Source organism: Amblyraja radiata, chromosome 18 (genome assembly GCF_010909765.2).
Source record: "Amblyraja radiata isolate CabotCenter1 chromosome 18, sAmbRad1.1.pri, whole genome shotgun sequence".
Taxonomy (NCBI): Eukaryota; Metazoa; Chordata; class Chondrichthyes; order Rajiformes; family Rajidae; genus Amblyraja; species Amblyraja radiata.
Window position 1 is genome coordinate 31,859,581 of NC_045973.1, and position 20,457 is coordinate 31,880,037.

At 42.9% G+C, this 20,457-nt stretch overlaps 1 protein-coding gene across 2 annotated transcripts in view; it reads right to left on the reverse strand.

Annotated features, from left to right (window-relative positions):
• The window catches only part of LOC116983349 (TRAF interacting protein), a 64,243-nt gene that overhangs the window by 8,523 nt on the left and 35,263 nt on the right, over positions 1–20,457 (reverse strand). For both annotated transcript variants that reach the window (XM_033037063.1, XM_033037062.1), the window contains exons 10-14: positions 19,272–19,361; positions 14,260–14,348; positions 10,887–11,042; positions 10,096–10,141; positions 308–421 (exon numbers count right to left, since the gene is read on the reverse strand). In XM_033037063.1, the coding sequence (XP_032892954.1) occupies positions 308–421; positions 10,096–10,141; positions 10,887–11,042; positions 14,260–14,348; positions 19,272–19,361 (495 nt within the window). The remainder of the gene's footprint in view (positions 1–307; positions 422–10,095; positions 10,142–10,886; positions 11,043–14,259; positions 14,349–19,271; positions 19,362–20,457) is intronic.

The following is a 20,457-nucleotide window of genomic DNA, read 5'->3' on the forward strand; positions in this document are numbered from 1 at the left end:
GCTGCACTGGAATGGAGGTACATCTAGATGTTCAACATGATCCCACCAGTCACCTTTTTTCCATCCCCATCTCCTTTCGCTTTCTGTTGAGACCAATCTTTGCAACTCTTTGGTTTGCTTATCTATTCCTACACAACCCCAGGAGATACCACCTCTCTCACTTCCATCCATGGACCCCTGGACTTCATTGGTTGTGAATTAGTTTGGGGTCTCACAAGGATGCATAAAGTGCCAAACAAGTTATAATTTTTTTATTTTTTCCGTAGCATTGATTTCGATGTTGTGCCTCCCGCAGAGATGCACTTACTGATCCTTGGTTTCCTTGTTGATTCAAGGAGCTACCATACGACTTCTTTTGAAATAACACAGAATTTCGGAGGAATGTTGGGAGAAGATGGTCATCCTCATCTCTGTTCATTATCTTAAGTATAACAAAAAGCAGTGAGATTACTTCAATTCATACATTAAATGCTCGCGTAAAATGAAGTGAAATAAGATATAAATTCCCCAGAGTCCTATCCCATTTATCAATATATTTAAGAAGAGGTTACAATTTTCTTCTAGACATACATGGGTGCAGAACAATCAAATAAATTTAAAGAAAGCTGCTAAATATAAAACATGTGGAAGAGATAGCCTTGCCTGACATTAATTAGGAAGAGTTGTTATGTCTCCACAAAACCCTTTGTTTAACAATGAAGCTTATGGGTGACAAGTGCTAACACAAATACTAATTGATAACTATAATTGAACAAATCATCATACAACGAGGGAAGCTAATCAGATGATATCTTTGGAAATGTTAATGAATTCAGTTTGAAAGCTCCTGTGACAAGAACAATCTCACCGGTATTTTTTTTATTAGACAGAGGAGAACTTCAGCACTGAATTGCAAGCTTGCCTACAAACCATAGAAGCTAACTCAAAAGGCAGAGAGAAGCAGAGCTGTCATCTCTGTGCCTCCCACACCCACACTCACTCAAATCAAAAACTAATGGGGGAGTTAAAGGTGACAAATGAACGGAAAGAGAGGGCAGTGTTTTAACTGTTAAAGATGTAATTGCAGAGTGAAGTGCATCATTAAATTTATGGTCACCAAACTATTTAATATTTTGTATATGCAGCCAAATTACACAATTACGTACAAAATCAATACCTAAACAATTTCTATGATTATTAATGTACCAGTACAAGCAAGAAACCTCTTAGATCCATTACGTATGAACAGATTTACAGCCATATTAAACAAGTTTAGTGCTATATAGGGTAGAATACAGGCACAATTAAAATCTTAGAAACAGGTAGAAACAAGTCCATGATAGTATTGTTATGTGTATCAACACAGTGAAAAACTTTGTTTGAGTGCTATCCACACGCAAGCATAATTAAGCCACCCACAAATGCAACAGGTAGTGCAAAGAGAAAAAAATATCAGAGTGCAGAATATGGTGTTAAACAGTTTTAGTGTTATATTACAGACAAAGTGCAAATAAAAAAATGTAAGGGCCACAATGAGGAAGGCTGGAAGATCAGGACTACATGAGAGGACCTGTCTCATGAGAGTTCATGACCAAACAGAACTGTCCTGGCAGACCCATTGTTTCTGATTGTTCATGTCCCACCAAATTAATTTCTACATACCTCGACCGGTCCAAACCCTCCTTCTCAATGTCCAAGACAGCTCGCATGCTCTTCGTCTCCTCAATGACTTGCGTTTTCCAGCCCCCCCTCCCTCGCCTTTACTATGGATGTCCAGTCGCTCTACACCTCCATCCCCCACCAGGAAGGTCTTAAAGCCCTCAGTTTCTTCCTCGACCGCAGAACCAGCCAATTTCCGCCCACCAATACTCTCCTCCGCCTGGCAGAGCTAGTCCTTACCCTCAACAACTTATCCTTTGACTCCTCCCACTTCCACCTAATCCAAGGCATATAGCTATGGGCATTCGCATGGGCCCTAGCTATGCCTGCCTCTTTGTAGGGTACGTCGAACAGTCACTGTTCCAGGTGTACACCAGCCCTATCCCCAAACTCTACTTCCGCTACATTGACTGCATTGGTGCTACTTCCTGCACCGATGCAGTACTCACTGACTTCATCAACTTCACCACTAATTTCCAACCTGCATTCAAATTCACTTGGATCTCCAACATCTCCCTACTGTTTCTAGATCTCACCATCTCCATCACAGGAAACAGACTAGACTACACTTCTTCCGACTGATTGGCTCTAGCCCAAGTGGGAGGAGAGAAGTGAAAACAGTTAAAGTACAGGTCAAGGACAGGCAGACTTGACTCAGAACTGCTGTAGTTTTGGGAGCAACAACAGCAGCAGGAGTTTAGCAAGAGATACGACTGATTGGCTCTAGCCCAAGTGGGAGGAGAGAAGTGAAAACTTTCAGTGCTGGGAAAACAGTTGAAAACTGAGGAAATTGGTTTGTAAATTGGTAAATCAGGCAATTTATCAGTCAATTTAAGCAAGACTGCTCTTTGCGAGCGGCAGTGAGTGAGCGGCCTTGTGAGTGAAGTGCCCTGTGAGAAAAGTGTGAGTCTTTGGCTCGAGAGTCTCGGCGAGGAGACGAAAGAAGGAAATGTCAGGCAAGCTGATTCAGTGCGATGCTTGCAGTATGTGGGAGGTCAAGGACACCGCCGGTGCCTCTGGCTGCTACAAATGCGAGAAGTGCATCCAGGTAGAGCTCCTGAAGGGCCGTGTTGGGGAACTGGAGAAGCAAGTGGATGACCTCCGGTTCGTCCGAGAAACGGAGTCGTTCCTCGACAAGTCCTACAGTACGATTGTTACACCTAAGGTACTGGAAGAGAGAAGGTGGGAGACAGTGAGAACGGGAGGGAAGCATGGAATGCCAACGTCCCCGGGTGTTGTACCTCTTGTGAACAGGTTCACCCACTTAGAAGCTGTCGGGACAGAAGAGGTGTTTACACTGGGCGGCGGACTGGCTTGTGATGCGAATAGGGCTGTTGAGCCAAAACCAAAAAGGCCTAAGGCAGGCAACGCCATTGTAGTGGGATACTCCATTGTGAGAGGTACGGACAGGGGTTTCTGCGGCAACAGACGGGATGCGAGGATGGTGTGCTGCCTTCCTGGTGCCAGGATCCAGGATGTCACGGACAGAGTGCAGAAAATCCTCAAGGGCGAAGGTGAACATCCGGAAGTGGTAGTGCATGTCGGCACAAACGATGTCGGAAAGAAGGGGATGAATATTCTGCAGCGTGACTTTAGAGAGCTCGGAAAAATGCTGAAAAGCAGGACCTCCAGGGTTGTTATCTCCGGTTTGCTTCCAGTTCCTTGTGCTGGCGAGAGCAGGAACAGGGAGATACGGGACCTGAACGTGTGGCTGAGGAACTGGTGCACGGGGCAGGGATTTAGATTCTTAGATCACTGGGATCTGTTTTGGGGTAAGGGGGAACTGTACAAAAGGGACGGATTGCATCTTAACAGGTGTGGGACCAGCATTCTGGCAGGCAGTTTGCCACTGCTACACGGGTGGTTTTAAACTGAATAAGGGGGGTGGGGTGTCGAATGGGCTAGTGGAGGATGGAGTTAAAGGGAAAGGGTTTCTTAAATGTGTGAGCGTAGAGACAGAGGGGTGTAAAATGAGGGTAGAAGCAATAGGTAGCAAGGTGAAAAGTAAAAGTGGCAGGCCGGAAAATCCAGGGCAAAAATCAAAAAGGGCCACTTTTCAACAAAATTGTATAAGGGGTAAGAGTGTTATAAAAACAAGCCTGAAGGCTTTGTGTCTCAATGCAAGGAGCATTCGTAATAAGGTGGATGAGTTGAATGTGCAGATAGCTATTAATGACTATGATATAGTTGGGATCACGGAGACATGGCTCCAGGGTGACCAAGGCTGGGAGCTGAACATCCAGGGATATTCAATATTCAGGAGGGATAGAGAGAAAGGAAAAGGAGGTGGGGTAGCGTTGCTGATTAGAGAGGAGATTAACGCAATGGAAAGGAAGGACATTAGTTTGCAGGATGTGGAATCGGTATGGGTAGAGCTGCGAAACACTAAGGGGCAGAAAACGCTGGTGGGTATTGTGTACAGGCCACCTAACAGTAGTAGTGAAGTTGGAGATGGTATCAAACAGGAAATTAGAAATGCGTGCGACAAAGGCAAAACCGTTATAATGGGTGACTTCAAACTACATATAGATTGGGTGAATCAAATTGGCAGGGGTGCTGAGGAAGAGGATTTTTTGGAATGTATGCGGGATAGTTATCTAAATCAACATGTAGAGGAACCAACGAGAGAGCAGGCTATTTTAGACTGGGTATTGAGTAATGAGGAAGGGTTAGTTAGCAGTCTTGTTGTACGTGCCCCCTTGGGCAAGAGTGACCATAATATGGTTGAGTTCTTCATTAGGATGGAGAGTGACATTGTTAATTCAGAAACAATGGTTCTGAACTTAAAGAAAGGTAACTTTGAGGGTATGAGACGTGAATTGGCCAAGATTGACTGGCAATTAATTCTAAAAGGGTTGACGGTGGATATGCAATGGAAGACATTTAAAGACTGCATGGATGAACTACAAAAATTGTTCATCCCAGTTTGGCAAAATAATAAATCAGGGAAGGTAGTGCATCCGTGGATAACAAGGGAAATCAGGGATAGTATCAAAGCGAAGGATGATGCATACAAATTAGCCAGAAAAAGCAGCATACCGGAGGACTGGGAGAAATTCAGAGACCAGCAGAGGAGGACAAAGGGCTTAATTAGGAAAGGAAAAATAGATTATGAAAGAAAACTGGCAGGGAACATAAAAACTGACTGCAAAAGTTTTTATAGATATGTGAAAAGAAAGAGATTAGTTAAAACAAATGTAGGTCCCTTGCAGTCAGAAACAGGCGAGTTGATCATGGGGAACAAGGATATGGCGGACCAATTGAATAACTACTTTGGTTCCGTCTTCACTAAGGAAGACATAAATAATCTGCCGGAAATAGCAGGGGACCGCGGGTCAAAGGAGTTGGAGGAATTGAGTGAAATCCAGGTTAGCCGGGAAGTGGTGTTGGGTAAATTAAATGGATTAAAGGCCGATAAATCCCCAGGGCCAGATAGGCTGCATCCCAGAGTACTTAAGGAAGTAGCTCCAGAAATAGTGGATGCATTAGTAATAATCTTTCAAAACTCTTTAGATTCTGGAGTAGTTCCTGAGGATTGGCGGGTAGCAAACGTAACCCCACTTTTTAAGAAGGGAGGGAGAGAGAAAACGGGGAATTACAGACCAGTTAGTCTAACATCGGTAGTGGGGAAACTGCTAGAGTCAGTTATTAAAGATGGGATAGCAGCACATTTGGAAAATGGTGAAATCATTGGACAAAGTCAGCATGGATTTACAAAAGGTAAATCATGTTTGACGAATCTTATAGAATTTTTCGAGGATGTAACTAGTAGCGTGGATAGGGGAGAACCAGTAGATGTGGTGTATCTGGACTTCCAGAAGGCTTTCGACAAGGTCCCACATAAGAGATTAGTTTACATACTTAAAGCACACGGCATTGGGGGTTCAGTATTGATGTGGATAGAGAACTGGCTGGCAAACAGGAAGCAAAGAGTAGGAGTAAACGGGTCCTTTTCACAATGGCAGGCAGTGACTAGTGGGGTACCGCAAGGCTCAGTGCTGGGACCCCAGCTATTTACAATATATATTAATGATCTGGATGAGGGAATTGAAGGCAATATCTCCAAGTTTGCGGATGACACTAAGCTGGGGGGCAGTGTTACCTGTGAGGAGGATGCTAGGAGACTGCAAGGTGACTTGGATAGGCTGGGTGAGTGGGCAAATGTTTGGCAGATGCAGTATAATGTGGATAAATGTGAGGTTATCCATTTTGGTGGCAAAAACAGGAAAGCAGACTATTATCTAAATGGTGGCCGACTAGGAAAAGGGGAGATGCAGCGAGACCTGGGTGTCATGGTACACCAGTCATTGAAAGTGGGCATGCAGGTGCAGCAGGCAGTGAAGAAAGCGAATGGTATGTTAGCTTTCATAGCAAAAGGATTTAAGTATAGGAGCAGGGAGGTTCTACTGCAGTTGTACAGGGTATTGGTGAGACCACACCTGGAGTATTGCGTACAGTTTTGGTCTCCAAATCTGAGGAAGGACATTATTGCCATAGAGGGAGTGCAGAGAAGGTTCACCAGACTGATTCCTGGGATGTCAGGACTGTCTTATGAAGAAAGACTGGATAGACTTGGTTTATACTCTCTAGAATTTAGGAGATTGAGAGGGGATCTTATAGAAACTTACAAAATTCTTAAGGGGTTGGACAGGCTAGATGCAGGAAGATTGCTCCCGATGTTGGGGAAGTCCAGGACAAGGGGTCACAGCTTAAGGATAAGGGGGAAATCCTTTAAAACCGAGATGAGAAGAACTTTTTTCACACAGAGAGTGGTGAATCTCTGGAACTCCCTGCCACAGAGGGTAGTCGAGGCCAGTTCATTGGCTATATTTAAGAGGGAGTTAGATGTGGCCCTTGTGGCTAAGGGGATCAGAGGGTATGGAGAGAAGGCAGGTACGGGATACTGAGTTGGATGATCAGCCATGATCATATTGAATGGCGGTGCAGGCTCGAAGGGCCGAATGGCCTACTCCTGCACCTAATTTCTATGTTTCTATGTTTCCCACTTTGCTTCCTGTAAAGACCCTATCCCCTACTCCTAATTCCTTCATCTACTCTGCATCTGCGCCAAGGATGGCGTTTTCCCATACCAGGGCATCGGAGATGTCCTCATCCTTTAGGAAACAGGGGTTCCCCTCTTCCATTATAGATGAGGCTCTCACTAGGGCCTCATCGATATTCCGCAGCTCCGCTCTTGCTCCCTCCTCCCTCCATTCATAACAAGGACAGAGTCCCCCTTGTCCTCACCTTACACCCTATCAGCCGTCGCATACAGCATATAATCCTCCACCTCCAATGTGATCCCGCTACTGGCCGCATCTTCCCATCTCCACCCCTTTCTGCTTTCTGCAGAGACCATTCCCTCCAAAACTCCCTGGTCAACTCGTCATGAATATGGTGGTGTGGAACTTAAGGATTCTTTACCTTCTGACCAACAGTAGCAACAAGAATTGGGCATGGCCTGGATGGAGGGGATCCTTGATGAGAGATATAGCCTTCTTGAGACAGGGTCTTTTGTAGATACCTGTGATAGTGGAGAGGGCGGGGCCCATGACTGACCAGGCTGAATCCACCACTTTCTTCAGCCTCTTGTATTCTTGTGTGTTACAAATTGCTGAAACAGGCCCTGATGCAACCAGTCAGGATACTTTTGACCTAGCATTTATAGATGTGTGCTGGAGCAGCACAGTGGTGCAGTGGCTGAGTTGCTGCCTTACAACTTCACAGACCTGGGTTCTATCCTGATTACGGATGCTGAAAGTATGGAGTTTGTACTGTGTCCATGTGGGTTTTCTCAGGCTGCTCCGATTTCCTCCCACATTTCAAAGAAGTGCAGGTTTGTGGGTTAGTTGGCTTCTGTAAATGGCCCCGAGTGCATAGGAAAGAACTAGTGTAGGAAAGATGGTGGTTGGCAGTGTTGCAGTGCTAATTCTTTAGGTGCCAGAGTTGTCAATCAGGTTTTGCTTGGGGGGGGGGCAAGAGGATCAAACAAGATTATAGCCTATCACTACATCCCAGTGTATAACTAGTACAATGGGGTCAAGGAAAGAGCGTTCACATCGCAGCCCTGTTTTCCACCATCAATCTTTCCACCACCACGCACAAGAAGCAGAAGAAGCGCAAGACAGCCACAATTGTATGCAGATGCCGAGAAGTGTGTTCAGCTCTGGCTGAACAACTTCTAATCTTGTGTGTGGAATCGATAAGAAGAGTTGTACAATAAAACATATTATACTTAATTAAACAATATGACATAATATTGCACGGTTGCAATCATTAATTATGAAATATAATTATCAAGCAAGTAAAGAAAAAGACTGTACTCATGTATTTTTACAGAGGTGCCGGCCCGGCACCAAATCACCACGACTCTCCCGCAGCTCTGGGCCTTCACACACACACTCACACCTGCAATGGACCACAACTGTACATTGCCAGATTCACACCCTCAACAAACGCTTCTTCACCTATCTGGACTCTACCAAGGATCACAAGCTTGCCAGCCTCCAGACCGGTCCCTCCACTGACACTCCTCGACTCGACCGCCCATCCACCCACAGGCCCGGAGTTCCACCGCTGGACCGCAGCTCCGTCTGCACGACCACCACGAGGCCGAGATGGCCACCACCAGGAGCAGCAACAACATCCACTGCCTCACCGACCCTTCACCGCCTTCACGGCCAAAACCAGGCCCGCGTCTGCCAACTCTCACCGCCTCCCTGGGGTCACTGCTGTTGTCGCTGACTCTCGACTCCTCCCTGGGGCCACCGATGCTGCTGCCGCGGACCCGTATGTCTACTCTAGCCCCCCAGCGACTCCGCCGACTCTCCCCTCTCCACCGGCCACTAGCGGGCCAGAGTTGTCACCTCAACAGAGTTCCAGCCTCAGCACCAGGCCCCCAACCTCCACGATGCAGACAGCACGTGGTCTGACTCTGCTGGATCCTACTGCTCCCCCCTCCTACAGGGAACCTTCCACTTCTTTTACCCCGACAACACACCCGCTAGTTAAAATTCACGCCGTTTATTTTGGCTTTTTAAAATTTTAACAGAGGTGCCAGAGCAGCGCTCCAGTGAGCTCCGGCAGCACTGCACCCCTGATGGTCTGCACGGACTCGGTGGATTGAAGGGCCTGTTCCATACTGTATCTCTAATCTAAACTAAAAGACAGGCTGAATCTCCTTAAACTTCTAGGAAAGTAAGAATGAAAATGACAATGAAAATGTGCCTTTAACTACAAAATTACAACCACAGTATTGAGCAGCACACATTTTTTTGTTCCAATAGTTATGAAACTACTCATAATTCAAAGTTATGTGTCACCAACAACTATTTCACATTGCTTTATTGCAGTGATCTAATTTATTTTATCAATCATTAGTCTTTAAATACAAATCATGTCACATAATGCCTATGACACGATTTCAACATATTTCTTAGCAGGTCGATAAATTCATGCCTGCAATACATCATAAATGCTCTTAATTCTCAAACTACTGTTGGAAAGTGAATTTCATATGATGAATTCCTGATGAGTAAATCAGATGCCACCCTTCAGTATGCTGTCAAAGTTTTCCACAGTAACTCTGAATACCCCTTTCACTTGTTTTTTGGCACCACTTGGAAGGCATTTTAAGGGGATGACACTGTTTATGAAATCTTAAGAGCTTTAGAAACATGCTCCAGAATTTGGCATTGAAAGTCAGGCTCTCAGGTACATATGTATCACAATATTGAAACATACATGACGCAAAACACACTAATTCAAGGGGAACTTAGGGTCACAATATTGAGTGGAATCTTTTTTCCTTTAAAATGTATTTACCAATTTGAAAAGAAAGCAATTTACTGGAGAAAAATGAGCAATTTCCGATTTTAAAGACCCCCTGGTGTGCTTAAACTGTGAGTTAGCGTTGGAGATCTGGGCTGGGAACCAATACAGAATGCGATATCAGGACCATGGCAATATAGAAATGAATCTCCTGTCCATGCTCGTGTCTGGGCTGAGGTACAATATCATACCAGCTCTGTTCATTCGTTGGTGACCGGCAAAATAAAAATTCTAGTCAGGATATTTCCCAGGTAGAGTAAAAGGACTATAATTTTGCTGTTTTTTTGGGATAATCAAGTGTGATAGTATGGGTCAATAAATGGGACCAAAAGCTGAACACACAAAGAAACCAAAATTATAATATGATAGAACTTAAGTTTAAAACTATATAAGATTCCATGGATCATAAGGTTAGGTGTTTAAACAGTTTTGCCATTGTACTCCGTGGTATATTCTGAATTCCCTGATTAATCAGGCCTGCTAAGAATCTGTGGCAGTTCATCTTGGTATAATCACGAACCACCAGTTAGATTACATGGATTTGTTCATTTTTTGGATAATTTAGAGACTTTAGTCTTCAATGTCTGCATTAGGATTACTGGCTGGTGGAAGGTTGCAAGTACTCACCTTTGTGTTGTACAGAAATTTAGAAGATCGATTTGGTGTGGATGACCTATAAAAGAGGGGGGGGGGGGGGGGGGGGGAATAGGTTTATGACCACAAAGATCAGTTTAGTGTGACAAGCTTCAACAAAAAAGATTTCTCTGAAAGCATTGCATTAAGTTCATTGCAGAGTCTATAAAGTATTACAGTGGATAGAAACATTTTCCGAAAAGTCATTCATACAAGTAATTTATATAAATAAATATTATTTCCTTCCCCAGTGCCTGCAAAACCATGCTTATATTACTGAAGTGCATTACCCAGATCACAGAACTTGAAACATTTTAATAACGGGAGCATCACCTCAAGGCTTACCAGCAAAGTCTCAGCGAAATGAGAGGTGGGTTTAAAAAGCAAACATCACAAGTAGGGAGCATTTATATTTTTCATAAAAGCATAAAATGCATTAAAACCATAAAAACATCCTGGATCATACATAGCTCCTTGATCAATGTTGGATAGTGACAGTCGCAGAGATTTATTGTAAATTAGGATGGCTGATTGAAAACCATTTCTTGCTGGACCCAGATAATAAATCAGTACATGAATCAAGCAAAGTTATTTTGCTGATGGTGCTACTCCTGATTAGATTTATAGACATATATATCCACAAGATTTACAATGATTTCAAAAATACATTCTGAAACAACCTCACAAAATTAGATGGAACTTGAACAATACTATAGAAGCAAAGGTCTGTCTGCTATTTACTGGCACACTGCAAGATTCAGCCTTTGATGAGCTCTTGCACTTACCCGTCTGTGTCTAGCTTGATTTTCTTAGATGAGGTTCTCTGAGATGTTGGGGGAATACAATCAGGTGTGTCGAAGTCGTATGCCTGACAAAGATCAATATCCTCCCCAGCGACTGGCTTGTGTAGTTTAGGGTATTGTAAATCTACAGGAGCAGGGCTGCAAGTACAACAATCATTTACGTTTGCAAGAGAACAACACATAGTATTGTACCAATGCAAGGCCAGTAACTATACAGTCTGAAGAGTCGCAGCATGAAACGTCACCTATGCATGTTCTCCAGAGATGCTGTCTGACCCGCTGAGTTATTCCAGCACTTTGTCATTTTATTATAAACCAGTATCTGCAGTTTCTTGTTTCTAAACTATACAAGTTAACTTCACAGGTTATTCCACACGAAGATCACTTCATTTTACTGTTAGAAGGGCTCCAAAACAATTCAATGCAGGAAGCATTACGTAAATGTAGACATTTTCCAAATAACGCAAGAGGTCATCTCAAGGTTTGAGGTACTGAGTAAGTTTTTCAACACTAGAATGTTGAAACAGGACATTATAGAATTGTATGAGAAGAAAGCCATTTTGCTTATCCTGTATGCATAGATTGTTGCAAAGAGCTACACAATTTGTCCTATTCCTCAACTCGCATGTTGCTCTGAGAATTTCACCTTTTCTAGTACATATTCAACAAATGGACACTGCAGCTACAGCAGTGTGTTCAAATGACTGTTTTTCAAATGTTGGTGTAAAAGGCAAGTGTCAGAATCAAGGAGCTTTGGTGGGTTGGAACATGTACAGCATGTTCCAAAGCATGCACATGCAAATCTGAGAGGCGAGATGGTTTCCATAGGAACAAAGATGACAGAAGGGAGAAAGTGGGAAAAAATGATTCATGACAATTAGATGGGTGCTTTTGCTAACCCCCAGGGTAGATGGGTGCAAAAGAAAAAACACAGGACATAATTTAAGAAACCAAGGCGAGAAATACGAGGCCATTTGGCCCCTCCTGTTTGTTCTGCTATTCTATAAGATCAGAGGTTTTTACTTCTGATCAAGACGCTACAGACTTTGCATAGAAAATTCCACTACATTTGAACCTCATTGAAACATACAGAATAGTGAAAGGCATGGATAGAGTGGATGTGGAGAGGATGTTTCCACCAGCGGGAGAGTCTTGGGCAGGGGTCGGCAATCTACGCCCCCCGGGCCGAATGTGGCCCGTAACCCGAAATCATCCGGCCCGCAGGCGTATTTCTTTTTTCCTGTATTCATCCGGCCCGCAGACATCCTTCATCTTCGGTACCTCCCGTGCCCGAGGGCGCGGTGCCCAGGCATGGTGAAGCAAGGAGGCGTTGTGTTTAAGATTAACACAGTTTAAGTGGAGCAGACTTGGCTGAGTAATGCCACTATCGTAGCGTCTGCACCGCAGAACCTGCATTGCCTTTGACGCTGGAACTGTGTGAAGTGGAAAGCGGCCATAAAAGGACAGCGCCGCTGAGGGGGGGGGGGGGGGGGGGTGGTGCAGGAGAAAGAGGCTGGCCGCTCCGTCCTGGGCTCTCTCTCTCCGTTATGTGATCTTCCTGAGCCAGGAAGTCCCCGGCCCTCAGACCTGAACTGCACAGCGCATTGTGGGACAGGTGAAGTTGGTGGCTCCCCGGTCGTCATTGCCTCCTTGAAGGAATTTCACATCTTCCTTTCTACTGAACCAAGTCCTTAATCCTGTCCCGCCAGCTTTTCCCCCCAAAATGTAGCAACTTAAAATGGGGGCGCGTCTTCGTCGCCGGGAAATACGGTAACTCAAATTTCACCTGTTAAGTGACAATAAACGCGAATGTTGAGAGTTGTTTCAATACCAGTGTCTCAAGCTAATTCCTATGTTCAGTAGACATAATATTCCTTAAATATATAAATGTCAAAGTTTATTAACTATGGCGATAGATGTGGCCCTTCAACCACTCACAGCCCCAGGACCCGGCCCCTATGCACAACAAGGTTGCCGACCCCTGGTCTAGGACTAGAGGTCATAGCCTCAGAATTAAAGGACATTCTTTTAGGAAGGAGATGAGGAAAAATATCTTTAGTCAGAGGGTGGTGAATCTGTGGAATTCTTTGCCACAGAAAGCTGTGGAGGCCAAGTCAGCGGATATTTTTAAGGCAGAGAAAGATAGATTCTTAATTGGTACTGGTGTCAGAGGTTATGGGGAGAAGGCAGGAGTATGCGGTTAGGAGGGAGAAATATCAGCCATGATTGAATGGCCGCTTAGACTTGATGGGCCGAATGGCTTAATTCTACTTCCATCACTTATGACATGACTGAAGAAATTTCTTCTCATCTATGTCCTGAAAACCAAACCTAATTCTGAGACGGTTAATTCCAGCTAGGGAAACCATCAACTCCACTTCAAATCGTGGCCTGTAGTAAGAATTGTGTATGTTTGAATGAAAGCATCTCTCATTCATCCAGACCCAAGTGAATATAGGCCTAATGTAATAAAAGTGCTGGTTTATACAAAAGAATATAGGAAGAGTCTGCTTATTTTTTTCATGTGACAATCAATCTAGCAAACTTTGATGCACTTTTATGACAGGGATATCCTTCTTTAACTAGGGAGATAAGATCTGAACACAATATTTCAGATACAGTTCTGCAAGTGCCTTATATAATTGAAGCAAGATGCCTGTACTCATATTTTCTTGTAATGATGGGTGAAAATAAGACCAGAAGATATGGGCACAGTATTAGGCCCTTCAGCCCATTCAGTCTACTCCACCATTCAATCATGGCTGATCTACTTTTCCCTCTTAACCCCATTCTCCTGCCTTCTCCCCATAACCTTTGATATTCCTACTAATCAAGAATCTATCAATATCTCCTTTAAAAATACACAATGACAGCCTCCGCAGCCCTCTGTGGTAATAAATTCCACAGATTCACCACCCTCTGGCTAAAGATATTCCTCATCTCCATTCTGAAAGAATGTCCTTTTACTCTGAGGCTGTGCCCTCTGGTTCTAGACTCATCCATTATTGGAAATATCTTATCCACATCCACTCTATCTAGGCCTTTCATTATCCGGTAGGTTTCAATAAGATTTTCCCCTCATCCTTCTAAACTGCAGCGGATACAGGACCAGACACCTCAATGGATGACCTCAGGTGCATCCACTTATTATTCCATTTGCCATGTCTTTATCTTTTCAATTAGCCTATCTACTGTATATTACTATGAAGCCTCCCTATATCATCCTCAAACTGCCACCTAGCTTAATATCAACAATTATTTCGGTAAAATGAATTTTAAGGCATTTAATAAGATGGCTTCTTGAATATTTCGAAATATAAGTTATGTCAGAAGCCGGATGACCCGATTCACCCACCTCTCAAAGATTAGACGGTTGATGGCTTCATTGGTACGATTCGGTGTACTCAGGGACTTTTGTAGGAATTCCACTTTCTTCTTTAAGTTCTGCAAGACAAATATTAAATGTATTGATGAAGGCTAAAAGCTCATGTGCAAGAACGGAAAGGAAGAATGTTAAGGACAGAGGCATGTTATATTTTCTTATGATTCATGAGGCAAACATTTGGCCTGGAGTTTATGCTAGTTTTCCAACCACACCTATTTGTCCCAGTTATTTCCCTGCAATCTATTTTTGGCTCACATGTCCATCAACTCTATCCCAATTCTCCAACCACCCACACAAGAGTAATTGAAAGTGACTAATTATCCCATCAATCAGCAAGTGTTTTCGGATGAGAAAAACAGAGCGCCCAGGAAACTCGCGGTCACAGAAAGAATATGCAAACTCAAGACAGCTTTGATCTCAGGATTGAGCCTAGGTTACGCACCACCAGTGCTACATTCTGTGCCACTATAATGTAACAAGGGGAAAAGATTAAGAACTTCTGGTGCGTACACTGAACAACTAGCAAATGAGGAAGCTGGCACAAGTATTAAGAAGGACCCAACCTAAAATCTTACCTATACATTCCTTCCACAGATTTTGCCCCCTGACCTGCTGAGTTATTTCAGCACTTTATGTTTTATTCAAAATTTCAGCAGCTGCCAATATAGGACTTCCTAATTGCTTGTTGGATCTTAAATTAACTTTGAATGATTTCATATTGGGAGGGAATAGATGGTGATACAAAGCTAGGTGGCAGTGTGGGTTGCGAGGAAATAGAGAGGCTTCAAAGCAACACAGGTGCTTCATTTTATTCCATCTGCCCTGTCCTTGTCTCAATTATTTAATTAGCCTGTGTGTTCCTCTGAAGCCTCTCTGTATCCTCCTCACAACCCACAGACACCAAGCTTTGAATCAACAATATCTTTGGTAAAATGTATTTTAAAATAGTTATTCATAAGACGACTTGAATATTTATAAATATTTGGCGTGAATAACCTACAAAGGAGGGGGCAATAGTTTGTGAGTAAAACAATTATTTTAATCTGAGAAACTTCAACACAAAATATTTCACTGAAAGCATCGCATTTAGATCATTGAAGTCTATAAAGTAGTGCGGTAAATAAAAACTTGATTCAGAAAAGTCATTATTTATACATCTTATTATTCCCTTCTCTGTACCAGCAACACCATGCATATACCACTGATCTTCATTACCCAATCACAGAACTTGAACAATTTTAATAGTCGGAGCTGGAACTAAAGGGCTGCCAGAAAAGTCTCTGAGGAAGGAGCGGTGGTTAGAAATTCAAAACTGCCAGCGTTAACATTACAATTAGAGAGCATTTAAAAAAAAAACTGCATAAAGTGCATTAATGCTGATCAAAACATCTGCACGGTGTTTTACTCAACATCTGCCAATATAAGACTTCCTAATTGGCGCGCCGGGAGAGTTGCTGCTTCACAGAGCCAGAGTCCAGAGTATGGCTCCTGTCTGTACGGAGTTTGTGCGTTTCCCCCATGATTGTATGTGGTTTCCCCGGGTGCTCCGGTTTCCTCCCACAAACCAAATCCAAACTTTGGTAAAGATAGCAAATTGTCCCTAGTGTGTAGGATAGTACTAGTAATGGGTATCGCTGGTCAGCATGGACTCAGTGGGCCAACGGGCCTGTTTCCGAGCTGTATCTCTAAACTAAACAACTTATTTCCTAATTGCTTGTTGGACTTTATGTTAACTTCCAGTGATGTCACCTTGGATGAAAATGAATGACCACAGGTGATTCCACCTTTTATTCCATCTACCATGTCCTTATCTGTTCAATTAGCCTATCCATATTACTCGGAAGGTTCTCTGTATCCTCCGCACAACCCTCACTGCCTCCTAGCTTTGTATCAACAACATTTTAGGTGAAATTCATTTTAAAGCAGTTGTTCATAGACAACTTGAATATTTATAAATATGTGCGATGCCAGAAGGCTGAATTCCTGGCTCACTCACCTCTTGAAGATTAGTTGACACATTGGTACTGCATCAGCAGTCTCCATCATTTCTCCAGGATGTGCTAGAGAACTGCAAAGCCAGTTGTTGCATTGGCAATGTGAAAACTCTATGCTATAGCGGTGAAAGATTGGAACCAGGGCGCCATTTCCCAGCACAGTGTATTGTACACATTAACTGGTACTCTTTATCACTGGTGAGCTCACAAGCACTGTTACACTGATTGTGGTCCATGCTCCAAATCAATACTTGCAACCAACATGTCTTAACAATGTCAAACACGTAGAGAGAAAGAGAAAGAATTGTGGTTTCTACTCGCAGTAGTACTTTTGTCTGTTGTGTCTGTGAACTTCCTAAAAAAAAAAATTGTATTAAGTTAACACTACAGGCAGAGGGGGCTGCCAATGCTGGATTCTGCAATAGAATTCGAATGCAGAGTCTCGATCCGAAATATCAACTTGCAGTATATCACGTTTGACTTATGTATGTATGGCATATCTGATCTGTTTGGATAGCATACAAAACAAAAGTTTTCACTGCACCTCGATACACATGACAACAACAAACTTAAACCTACACTTGTTGTTTTCAGAGTGGTCGATTGACCCCGAGTTCTTCCACCGTTCTGTTTTTGCACTAGAATTGAGCAAAACGTCTTCAAATAAAATGTAATTTGATGCTTGAAACAGGTTGGAGTGTACTATTTATTATTCATTTTAATCCATGGATGGCAAGAGTACTCCTCTTTGGTTTGTGTCTTAGCTTTTGGGATATCTGCCTCAATATCTCCTTTGAGGTTCAGCATCAATTGTTTTCCCCTCAGTAACCCTCCTGCACTTTGCAATATCAACGATGCAAAGTAAAAGGTGCAAACTAAACAAAGTAATGTGTTTTCCCACATCTGTGAGTCCATCTACTCATCAAAAGTAGCCAAGTCTCTCATGGTTTTCCATTTTTAACCATGACTTCTATTTTGAGTCATAATCAAGGCTCAGGGGCGGCACAGTGGCGCAGCAGTAAAGTTGCTGCCTCATTGCATCAGAGACCCAGGTTCGATCCTGATTACGGGTATTGTCTTTCCCTGTGACTGTGTGGGTTTTTTCCTGGGATCTCTGGTTTTCTCCAACACTCCAAAAACGTACTGGTTTGTAGGTTAATTGACTTCAGTTAAATTATAAATTGTCCCTAGTTTGTAGGGTATTGCTAGTGTACGGGGTGATCGCTGGTCATCGCGGACTCGGTGGGCCGAAAGGCCTGTTTCCGGGCTGTATCTCTATAGTGTTAAAGTCAAACTTATCACCCATACTTGCCTGGCAGTCCAATTTAGTAATGAATCTTTCAGAGTTCGAGCTTTTCTGGTGTTTCAGTGCCAGTAAGTGTGGGCAATCACATTATATGCCGTTACCTTTCACTGATTCATACAGTTTCTTCCCAACTGTTATCAGCAACTGAACCACCACATCATCAACTAGAGTGCAGCCCCGACCTACTATCTACCATCATTGGAGACTCTTGGACCATCTTTAATCAGACTTTACCTTTCACTAAACGTTATTTGTCTTATTTGAGGAAGGACATCCTTGTGATTGAGACAGTGCAGCGTAGGTTAGCGAGATTTATCCCTGGAATGGCGGGACTGTCATATGAGGAAAGATTGAAAAGATTAGGCTTGTATTCACTGGAGTTTAGAAGGATGAGGGGGTATCTTATAGAAACATATACAATTATAAAAGGACTGGAAAAGCTAGATGCAGGAAAAATGTTCCCAATGTTGGGTGAGTCCAGAACCAGGGGCCACAGTCTTAGAATAAAGGGGAGGCCATTTAAGACTGAGATGAGAAAAAAAATTTTCACCCAGAGTGTTGTGAATTTGTGGAATTCTCTACCAGAGAGGGCTGTGGAGGCAAAATCATTGGATGGATTTATGGGAGTTAGATAGAGCTCTAGGAGCTAGTGGAATCAAGGGATATGGGGAGAAGGCAGGCACGGGTTATTGATTGGGGACGATCAGCCATGATCACAATGAATGACTGTGCTGGCTCGAAGGGCCGAATGGCCTCCTCCTGCACCTATTTTCTATGTTTCTATGTTTATCCTGTGTCTCCACGCTGTGGACAGCTTGATTGTAATCATGTATAATCTTTTCAATGATTAGATAGCATGCAACACAAAAAGCTTTTCACTGTACCTCGGTATATGTAATAATAAATGTACCTCGGACAATAATAATAAGCTAAACAAAACCGTCCCTCCCATGAGATTCAAACAATCCGTGTACATTAGTGAGCATTCAAATTGACAGGAGACTGACACTTGGTTATTTACAACAGTATCATAAGCTCTGCTGTTGCAGCAATAGTTAGATTTGCCTCAAATTCAGTAAGTTTATTATTTAGAACTTAAGATTCTTTCCCAGTGGTCGGCCAAAATCTTGAAAATGCGTTAAACATCACCAAGTGATGAGTTTTAGTTTTCAATCTAAATTTGATTCAAAGTAGTGTCGAAATAAACACCCTTCACGTTAAAATAAAACTTGACAAAGACCTGTAAAAACATCGATACACAAGGAAATGTTGTTGTTGGAATCTTGAGCAAAGCACAATGATGGAGGAGCTCGGCAGGTCAGGTAATGTGCGGAGGGAATGGACAGACCACGTCATGGATCAGGATGTGTAGGAAGGAATTGCAGATGCTGGTTTATACCGAAGATTGACACGTGATTGCCCAATCATGGTATCTCACCGGTTCAGGCAGCATGACGCTTTCAGTCATTCAGTTCAGTCAGGGTCACGTTTTGGGTTGGGACCCTTCTACAGACTGAAGAAGGGTCTTGACCAAAAACGCTGTCTGTCCATTTCTGTCACAAATGCCGCCTGACTCGCTGAATTCCTCTGCCATTTTGTGTTTTGCCCGTGTAAGCGAAGTTGCAAATCAAATTAACAAGATTTGGTTCTACCCCTCCAAAGTGCATCAAAGCCAAGTATACCATAATCTCTCTGTCGGCATTTTGCAAATCCTCCTGTGACGCCCGCAAGTCCTCTTTCAGTTTTTCCAGTTGCGACACGCACTTTTGCAACTAAATGATAGAGAAAAAGCAGCTTTAAATTAAAAATAATAATGGCATGATATAAAGTAATGCATAAAAGATCGAATAGGGTCAAGGAAAAGCAATCAAGGAACTTTTTCAGCTTTTGGGTATATCCCCATCTCATCTCAAATTATCAACATTGAATAAAAAACTGTTTTTTTAAATTAATTGTTCCCCACCCCACACCATATGAAAGCCCAAGGTCTAAGTGTCTATAGCAGAGTGATGATTAATGGTTGCTAATACTGCACAATCCAAACACATTTATCTCGAAGGTAGACATAAAATGCTGGAGTAACTCAGTGGGACAGGCAGCATCTCTGGAGAGAAGGAATGAATGACGTCACGACCCGAAACGTCACCCATTCCTTCTCTCCAGAGATGCTGAGATACTCCAGCATTTTGTGTCTACCTTCGATTTAAACCAGCTTCTGCAGTCCCTCCCTTACATTTATCTCAATTGCTCAGTTTGATGTTCTTATTGGATACTTATCCATCAAAGAGGCAACACCAATTAAACTAGCCATTTCTAAACCTTCAGGCTTAAGACATTTTAGCGGGGTAAACCGGATATTAGAAATGCAATCACAGGTAAGATTCATCAAATCGCTAAAGCTGCAAGCAAGCATCAAGTCCCGAGGTCATCTTTACAGCTGCTGGTTGCTCTACGAGAAGATTGCATTCAAAATGCCAACCTTGCCCCAGGTGTCCTGTTCATTGTGGTTTAATATCAGAACAGGATAAAGAAAATATCATTCAGCTTTGTTCCTCTGCAATTCAGTGCCATTTGAAACACCACGTCAGTTAATTCTCAGCTGAACAGATCTCCTTTTATATTTTTTTTGATGAAGAGCATGCACAGAAATGTGATCAGCTATAATTGAATTGATGGAGAGAGGTACAGTAAAGCTGCAGGCACTGGCAGTGAAAGTCAGAACATTTTTCTTCCTAATGTAGGATGTTAATATCAAGCCTCGACCTATCTAATGTTATCATATACAACATCTATGCTTAATATGAATAACAGACACTACCAGTTACAAAAGACAGTGTGGTTAGCTTCATGGTCATCTATTTTGAACAG